The 9,454-nt window shown below is 53.9% G+C and overlaps 1 protein-coding gene across 1 annotated transcript in view; it reads right to left on the bottom strand.

Annotated features, from left to right (window-relative positions):
* Positions 1-472: 472 nt before the first annotated feature.
* The window catches only part of Zmiz1 (zinc finger MIZ-type containing 1), a 205,787-nt gene continuing 196,805 nt past the window's right edge, over positions 473-9,454 (bottom strand). The window contains 3 exon segments of the mRNA XM_052733631.1: positions 473-4,314; positions 5,744-5,998; positions 9,229-9,395. Of these exon segments, the coding sequence (XP_052589591.1) occupies positions 4,207-4,314; positions 5,744-5,998; positions 9,229-9,395 (530 nt within the window). The 3' untranslated portion in view covers positions 473-4,206.

The raw sequence follows: 9,454 nt of genomic DNA, 5'->3' as shown, positions 1-9,454 counted from the left end.
CTGGATCTGCAGAGAGCAGCTGTAAAGGCTCTTAAGTCTGGCTGTGCCTAGATGCTGTGGACAGGACCTCTGACTTGACATGGGACAGGCTGTTCCTAGTCTGTCAGATTCAGCATGGGCTACTAGACAGATGGCCTAGGGCCGCAGCGCCCCTCCAGGATGGGCCCTGTCCAGGGTCCGATATTTAACCAGTCATCACAGACTGCTGTCCCACAAGCTCTCCCTCAGCAGGGCTAGCTGGAGATAGGCTCTCACCAGGAGGGAAAATGCCTGGGGCTCTTTGTCTTGCATGGGTTTCAGGACCTCACACAGGGACACAAGAGCAGGATTCTTCCAAGCCAACCCTCCAACCACTCCACTGTTTCTGTGTGTGCACAGACCAACAGGATAGGGTGGTAGTTTAAAAACCAAAGCCAGTTCCCTCAGACCAGTCAGTCCTTAGCATCCACAAAACAGCTAACTCACCAGAACCTTCGTTTTTGTCAATTTATTTAGAAAAAAATTAACATGAGCAAATGAGAAACCTCAGTGTTACAACAGAGTATAGAAATGTCTAGCAATAATCCAATAATCTGATCTTTAAATACAAAATAACCACATGAACACCTAATATACAGGTTTCATCTGAATACATATTTATTAGATAAATATTAGAGGTCACATCATCTAACTACATACAGCTTTGCAAGACTAGAAATCACAATTAGTTTTCTGACCAGTCGAAAGTATGAAATGATTGCAGTGTACATACGATGTACAAAGACTATGGCGGTTCCCATGGACGTCACTTCAGGCTGCACGCGTGGGTGTGGATGTGTGTGTACGTGTGAATCACCTGCGATCATGATATCAAAAACTTATACAAAGTATGAATTTGGTTACAATTTTCTTCTGAAATCCCCGTTTCTCTTCATTGTTTCCATAGCACCCTAAAAACACACAGGTGGCAGGGCCAGGACACCGAAGGTGAATAGTACATGTAGGTAAAATAAAAATGAAACAGAACAAAAATGCCTTTCCACACAGGGGCAGAGTATATTACATGAGACAAAAGTGAGGTCACAAACGCTAACGAATGGGATCTAGTATTCCACATAAGATGAAGGAGTTCCAAGCCTTTTGTTTTGTTTCGTAAAATAAAAACAATACACATTCCAAGAGAAATGAATGCATCTTGTTGACATGTCTATTTCTCATTTACATATGTACACACGTCCCTTGAGTCGCCGCTGCTCACACTGCCTCGTCCGGATGGGTCAGGCCCGAGGGCCCATTGGGAGCAGACCTGTAGCTCTCTGGGGGTTAGGGCTTCCGTTAGGGAGAAAGTCTTAGGAATCTTTTAAAAAATAAAATGGCTACAGGGAACATGAGACATGAATAAAGCTTCAAACCAAGAAGATGGGGGTGATCGCCTGTGCAGGGGCCCTTCCCATCTGCCCATGGGCTTCCAGCTCGTTTTGTTGAGTGGTGGCCGGTACATGTCTACGGGTGAGTTGCTTGCTCACTGTGGTAAAGTGGCTTGCTGAGGCCTCATTTCTGAGGTGACTATGGCTCCAAGTTGTCAGAAAGGACCGAGGAAGGCTCTTTCCAGAGCCTACGCCTGCCTCTGCTTATGGATGTCACCTTTACCTGCATCTGTCACTACCAAGGCATGGCTCCAGCCCCAGATGTCTTTGTATCCCCTCTCACACCCTGGATGAGCTCCAACATTTCTCTGGAAGTGGGTATTCCCAGAGCATGGGCTCCAGGCTCTGTGGTGAACTTGCTGGTGGGCACTTGCCTGGGAGGGAACCTAGGAAATCAGCCTCAGGTGTCCCAGCTGAGCGATGGCAGGTGACAGGGAGTGTCTAGGTCTTTTGCATTGGAAAGCTGTAGAGGACCTGGGCACCTGACAAGAACCAGCAGGGACCCCAGGCTGTTCTGGGGCACAGTATCACGGCAAGAAGCAGGAACTTCTGAGAAAGGCATCTGTCAGTCTGAAGCTGAACAGTCCGTACGGTCCATCACAGAGCATGGCCATGTGCCAGGACACAGGCACTGGGTAGGGACAGCCACATGGTACCTGGTGTAGTGTGGTCCCACCAGTTGACCGAGGGTGGCTCTCAACAGTGGGTTGCCTGGTCTCTCAACTCGAGCATGGCCACCTCACCTCTTCTGCTCCTCCCTCATCTGTACAAATAGCCCTGGTTGTTGTTGTTTTTTTTTTTGTTGTTTGTTTGTTTGTTTTGTTTTTTTTAAAAAAAAGAACTCGGTTTTTGTCATTGAGTCAAGATATTTTAAAAACACCAGCAAAGGCTATAACCAGGTCATGAAAATGTTGAATATTATCAAAGACGATACTAAAATATTCACAAAGATATTTACAAAAGCGATTCTTAAAATAATTGATTTGCATACGGAACACACTGTCTGAAAAAACCTCAACAGGACAAAGAAGAAGAAGGGTGGGACCATGGCAGCTTTCCTTGTGCCTTTTTTTTTTTTTTTTTTTTTTTAGGGTGACAGTAAGTCAACAGTTAGGGTCACCTTTCTGGTACAATCGACGGAAGAGTGCCAGGGAGCACAGAGGGGGACCAACGACTTATGGCGAATGAGGACGCCGACAGTGGACAGGAGGCAGGAGAGGGCCCTGGGTGGCAGCGCTGGAGACAGGAGCTCACGTGATCAGACAACCTGGCATCACCAAGGCCGTGAGGCTCAGGGGACACAGACCAGCCTAGAACAAAGCCTGTGAAAGTACGGCAAGCCAGCAGGGGACTCTTAAGCTGGATGGAGTGGAACAGCAGAGGAGGACCAGAGGCTGCACTTGCTGGGTGAGCGGGAGTGTAGAGCGAGCTCTGGGTGGAGGGAGGGAGACCGGGAATGGCAGGCAGCCATGCAAACGCCACAAGCTGCCCGCCAAGACAGCCTGGTGCACGCAGCAACGGCCTGGGCTGGAGAACCTGCTGGACCAGGCTGAGAGGCTGGGAGAGACATGGATGCCCCAGACTCTTGCTGCAAGTGTCTGCCCAAGTGCCCGTGCTGCCCAGCCTCTCTACCATGCACCCCTACAGCTGGCTGGAGAAAGGAGAGTCAGAACCCAGAGGGAAGTGGGTCCCAGAGAATAGTCTTGGAGAGGGAGGGTATGTAGGACAGGGGGAAGGAAAGAGAACATGGAGGGAAATGGGTTTGCTTGCTGTCCGGATGCAATGCTCCTTTTCTCGGGTGACTTCAGAACTTTCCACTGTGGTCATTTAAAAGCAGGGGGTGGTTTGGGGGCAAAACTGCAAGGCTTTGGCTGCTCCCATTGGGCTCTGGCTGGCATCTTCCCAAAACCCCCACCGGAGGGCACATTTTGGTGGGGTGCACACTTGGGCACGTGCTCTCCACTCCCTGCAAGGCTTGGCCCTGGTCTCAGTTGAGGAGGCCTCCTATGCATTGTCCTGGCTCCATGGAAGGCCCTGACCCGTTTCCCACCAGTGCCCCAACAGGAGTGGCAAGCCATCTCAGACACAGCACTTTGTCCCTGTTCTGCTGAGAGAGCGTTTGTTTATAGGGCATCTTGGCTTAGAAGTCAGAGGCCAAAGCCATGACCCTCAGCCTTGAGGGATGTTCTCCTTCCCAAAGGTTTGTGCTTTTCTGTGGGAGTTTTGTGTCTGTGTATGTGTGTATGTGTGTGTGTGTGTGTGTGTGTGTGTGTGTGTGTGTGTGGGTTGGGGGTTGGGGTTGGGGGTTGGGGCGGCCTTCCTCACTGCTGCAAACTGTCACCCTCCTCCAAGGCTTGTCCACTTCCCTGGCCTGGGGGAGGGAGTGCGGGCTTCTCTCAGGTTCCAGTCACTTGAAGGAGGCTCTGGGCCAGGAGGCAGGGCTATGGTTTAAAGACATGGAAGAACTTTGGGACACTGGAAGGTCGGTCGTCTGGAGTCAGCACGCACGGAGGGACCTATAGTTGCCACGGGCATGTCTCTTGCTGGGCCTGGATCCCCTCAGCTGGGGTTCATCTTCCAGGGGCCGTCTTCGGGTTTGCTCTGGGCACAGGCCCCGGAGCATTCAGGCAAAAAGGACTGCAGACTCACATGGCCTTCCCCACCTAGTGTGCTCTGCTCAGACCCCAGCCTGAGGTCCTGGTGTGGGAGGCCTGAACACGGGCTCCTGGGAGGGCAAGTATGTGGAGCAGAGGGGGTAGGAGGCAGAGTGGGTAGGGATGGCCCTGATGGAAGGTGGCCTTCAGTTGTTCTCAAAGAGAGACAGGAGGTCATCGTTGCTATTGCTTGGGAGGTCGGGGGGGTCCAGGTAGGAGAGGAGTTCATCCGGGTTTGTGAGTTCCGGCAGTAGCTAGAAAAGAAAAAGCCCAGTTGAGGTGGCTGAGGGTGGTCCAGGAGGAGGAGTGAGGGGTCTCTCCGGCCTTCTCACTTCCTTCCACTTGCCTCCTCTGGGGTGCTACCTCAAAGATGGAAAACTAACAGTGTTGAGTATGGGCCTGCTGGCTGTCCCCAAGACCAATCCAGACCACTGCATCTCACCTGGGGGAGGCATGCCCACACTCAACAAATGCCAAGGGCAGCGGTGAGACCCTCAGCCTACCAGTGGAGACCCCACTGGGCTGATCCCTCTTCTCAGGCACTGATGTCAGTCAGCCCCATTGCAGATCAAGGGCTGGGCTTCCTTCTGATTGCTCCTGTCCTCTTAGACCCTGCCATGAGCGGCTTGCTGACATAAGCCATCTGGCTTCATCCATAAGCACGTGGGAAGACCAGCTGGTCCCCACAATGCTTGCTGCCGTAGACTTCCCCCAGAATCTTAGTGAGTCTGTGACTGGCCAGCTGTCCTGTCCTGTCCCTGTGGTCCACTGTCCCCGCTCCTCATGTGACACCCTTGGAGTATGTATGTCATATACGGGCAGAGGAGCTCCTGAATCTAGAAGCATCCCACTGGTCTGGCTAGGGGAGGAGAGTTGGCTATCTGCAAACCCAAGATAATGGCACAGTTCTCCCTGCCAAGAGCTCTCTGATGCCACTGGAGTGGATGTTGACAGCGGGGCCAGGAGTCCAGGACCTAGGGGTTGGGGTCAGCTACAGCTCCTAGCTCCTGAGGGGGTAGTTGGAGCAAGTGTCCAGTCACAGTCTTTCTGTGAGCCCCCCCCCTTCCTTCAAGAGCACTGAGGCCCCAGGATGGGAGATCCGTGAGTCTCAGCCGCCCACTTCGACCTTGTCTCTCCCAGTCACATCCGCCCCCCACCACCTTCCGTCATCCCACATGGAGGCTTCTTGGAGTGAGCAATGGAGCAAGCGGAAGCAGGGAATGGACACACATGGACCAGGAAACCGCAGGCAGACAAGACCAGCAAGACAATGGTGGGACGTCATTCTGAGCCCTTCCCCTGCCCAGGCCAGAAAGTACATACAGAAATAGCAAGCTCGACATGGGGGTGTGAGGGAGGGTGTGGGAAGAAGGGCAAGGACCCTCTCGTACTAACTCCAAGGCCCTGACTGGAGGGACCCTGCAAAGACCTAGGTAGAAGATGGGTCGGACTGGGGAACAGGACTATTGGGCCAAGGGGCTGATGGGCGGGGGTGGGCCTCACATGACCTATCTCCATACGGGGCATCCTAGTGCTAGAATTAGGGGAGACTGGCTGGGGCCCACCCACCACCCACCCACCTTTCCACCCGGGGCCTTGAGCCCTTAAGTACCCCCCTTCTCTCGGGAAGGTCCCGGTGCCATGCCTGGCCCCAGACCGAGGTGTGTGGTGACCCCAACTTACATCCAGTGAAGGTTCCGGCATGTCGGATGCTCCCTGTGCTCCGGCCTGACCCTCTAAGGCTGAGGAGGGGTTAAAGGTCAGGTCGCTGTGTGGATGGTTGCTGGGAGCGGCCTGTGGCGGCTGCCGGGGAGGCTGGGAAGGAGGAGGAGCCCCACCGTGGTGTAATGGAGGCCCTGCCTGGCTGCTGGGGTGTGGTACGTGCAAACCTTGTTGTATGGAGGGGTGGGGCTGGTCAGAACTGCCAGCGTGGGGCATCTGTGGAGGAGGAGAGAGCAGGAGAAAAGAGAGGTGAGGTGACGAGGTACGACGACTTGGGGGTGGGGGGGGTTGCCTGGAGAAAATGAAACCCAAACAAACCGGGAAGTCACGGACCTCAAACAAGGGAAGCCCTCATGAAGAACAATGGGGAATGGGGGCAGAGTAGGAAAAAAAAAATCGATCCTTTCCAGAAACTGACAACCAGGGAGGCTGTGAAGGGACACGTGGGGGAAGGGGCCTCCCTCCGCACAGAGCCTGGGAAGGGCCTTGGGCCGGGCACAGACCAGAGAGCCCCCCCCACCCCCACACTGTCACAACAAACAACAGGGAGGGCAGAATGGACAAGCAAATGGACGTGTTTCCGGGAAGCGGGTGGCTGCTGGCAGCGTGGTGCACCCCCCGCACCCCCCTTCCGGGCCAGGGCAGTGCAGAGCAGGCGTGGACACGGCACGGGCAGGCGTGCGGCTCAGGACTGGGAGCGTGACCCCCAAGGGGGCCCCTGGCTGGTGATCAGAAGGAGACAGGGGCTTTGCCTGCCTGCCTGCCTGCCTCCCTCCCGGGATGGAACTCATCTGATGTCAAAATGGCAGATCAGGGAGAGAAGCTGGCTTGCTAGGCGTTTTAGGGTGTTGCTTTCTTAAGGCCATACCACCCGGATTAGCAATGGGCTTCTTCTGGGGCTGCCGAAGAACAGGGCAGGGTGACTCTAACAGGTTAACTAGGGAATTCACCCCTTCTAATTTGCAGTGCATTGAAAACCAGGTGGCTGTGGGTAGCGGGGTACAGGGGTTTGGATGCACACTTGTGCCTGGCGAATGCTACTTGCTGTTCCAAGCAGACCCTTCAAAGCAGAAGGCCTGAAGCTGCTCTGTACACCTCCAGCCAAGCTCTGCCCGCTCTGTGCACTTGAACAGGGCCACCAGTCCCACTTACATACAGCCAAGGGCACATCGGCCTGGTGACCAAATGCTTCCTTGGTCTCAGATGACTCTCATCCCTGCCCCTGTCTCCATTTCCGGGTTCTCCCTTGCTGGGTGGCAAGCCGCAATCACGCCACCTTTGGTCTCCCAGACCCCAGCACCACTTCCCATTTCTGCTAAAAGCTGCTTCCCCAAGTCTCCTGCGATCTGGTTATCTACCAAAAGTCCTGATGTACCCTTTCTTTGTGGGGATACAGGGCTCCACTCCACTGTGACCCCAGTATCACAGTGCTCCTCCAGCCCAGGTCCCCAGGTGACCCACATGTAGCATGATATGAAGGGCTGGAGGAAAGGGCCACAGAGTGGCAAGAGGCCAGCTGGGGGCTCCCACTTAGCTCACAGCAGCGGATGTTCCATGACACCCTTCCTAAGGAAGCAGGGAGGGACTCCACACCCTCATGAACAGCTAAGCTCAGGGCTGACATCTCGGATCCTATGAAATCTCTGATCCACTGCCCCCTTGTCCTTGACAAGAGTTAGAAAGCCTCAGGGCTTGAGGCCCTGCTGCTGTATTTGCCAATCTGCTGCCTGGTGTGGGAGAATTCTTGGGCAAATCAGTGCTTGGCTAGAACCATCTAGCCTCTCCTGGACTGTAGGAGAACCCTCCAGCCGCCTGCTCAGCCAGGACCAGGCTGCTTCTAGCCAACAGATGCAGTAAGGGTTGACCTGGGATTGTCTCCCCCACATGGTATAATGCAGTGCTAGGTCTGGTTGCTTTCAAGAGAGATGACAGCTGAGAAAGGACCAGGCACACCTCTGGAGAATTCCGGAGGAGCTCTGAGGCTGATTTAGGTACAGAGTCCTCTATGCAGAGGCTTGGCGGCAGGATGAACCAAGAAGCAAAAAAGCTTGACTTGTAAGAGGACATATGGTCCTCCCTACCATCTTCCAGGATTAGTAGTTGTGAGGGATTGTGGCATGCAGTATGTGTGGGTGTCTCCCAGTTGTGGAATGCTGAGGTCCTGGGGAACTTGGAGATCAGTGGCTGCAAGTCGCAAACTTCACAAGGCAGAGTCAATATGCACTTTTCTTTCCTCTTTCTCTCTCTCTGTGTGTATGTGTGTTTATATTTTTTTTTAGGCAGGCTCTCAAGTATCCTAGGCTGACCTCAAACTTGCTCTGTAGCCAAGGATGACTCTGAACTTTTGACGCTCTTCCCTCTATCTCTGAGTTTTGAGATGGCAAGTCTCTACCACGTGCTGTTGATGCAGTGCTGGGAAGCACTCTACCAATGGAACTAGATCCCTAGCCACAATACTCATTCTTAGTGAGAGTCAGGGATGTGAGTGTGACCCCCTTTCTCCCGGGCCACGTGAGAGAAGATGAGAAGGCTCCCGTTAGTCTTCCGACACAGGTCCCCCAACCCCACTACCAGGCACTGTGGAAACTCTGGACCCTCTCTGGCTGGCATCCCTATCTGGGGTCCTTACCTCCAAAGTGAGAGACCAATATGAATGAGGTCTTATGGAAGCCACTCTAGCCCCTGGAACTCAGTCTCCCAAACCCCCGACTGCTCTTCCTCCCTCCCAGCTCCTTAAGAAGGTGTGCATTGGGAGCACAAGGCTCAAGGTGCCTTGTTTACCCTGACCCAGGAGCATTTGCTACATAAAGTACAATGGTCCAAAATTCAAACAGAGGAGGGCTCAAGAGGATGGCCAGCTCTTTGGCTGTTGCTGGAGCCACAGGAAGGGATGGTGTGTGCTTAGCTCTGGGCATCTTGCTCCAAGGAGGTGTCCCCAGGCATGTGGAACGTGCCAATAAACAGGGGACAAGACAAGGAAGCCAAGCCCTCTGGGGGGGTCAGATGTCCCAGGACCTCCTTTTGGCAGGTGGTGGTGAGACCCTGAAAGAAGATTCAGATTCCTGGAGACTGAACGCCTGAGCATGGGACCTAACTTCAGTGGGCTGGGATCAGAGGAGTCTGTGGGAGAGTGAAAGTGGAGCTTGGAGGTGGTACACGTGGGTGCAGGGGGCAGCCCCGAGCTTTCTTAATTTCAAGAGGATCCAAAGTCCTCAATAAAAGAGCCAAGTTAACAGATACAGACCAGGCATGTTAGCCTCTCCCTTTCTTCAGAGCCCTCAGATCTAAACCTTAGTTATTCTTTTTGTTGAGGAGGAAGGAAATCCGGGTACTCACACCACAAAGATCCCAAGGGAAAGCTCCCCTGCCTCAGTCAGCCCGAGACGAGGCTGGGAGTGGAACACGGGGCAAATGGGAAGGTTGAGGCACAGGTTGAAGGTACTCACAGTTTCCTGCATGGGGTGGCTGAGGGGTTTCTCAAGGGCGGCCATGTTGTTGGGCATGTCCGGAGGGTGGGAGAGCTGGGGGGGGCCATGCATGAAGTCGTTCATGGACGTCCCTCCGGGATTCCCATGGGGGAAGTCAAAATTGCCATGGCCCTGGTAGTTGTTTCCTGGGGTGGGAACAAGATGGGGTGGAGGTAAGGTCATCCAGAGGGAAGGTGGCCACCCT

Source organism: Peromyscus californicus, unplaced genomic scaffold (genome assembly GCF_007827085.1).
Source record: "Peromyscus californicus insignis strain IS unplaced genomic scaffold, ASM782708v3 Scaffold_12__1_contigs__length_115047231, whole genome shotgun sequence".
NCBI classification, from domain to species: Eukaryota; Metazoa; Chordata; class Mammalia; order Rodentia; family Cricetidae; genus Peromyscus; species Peromyscus californicus.
The sequence above is the reverse complement of the archived record's forward strand: the minus strand, read 5'-3'. Positions and strand labels throughout refer to the sequence as shown.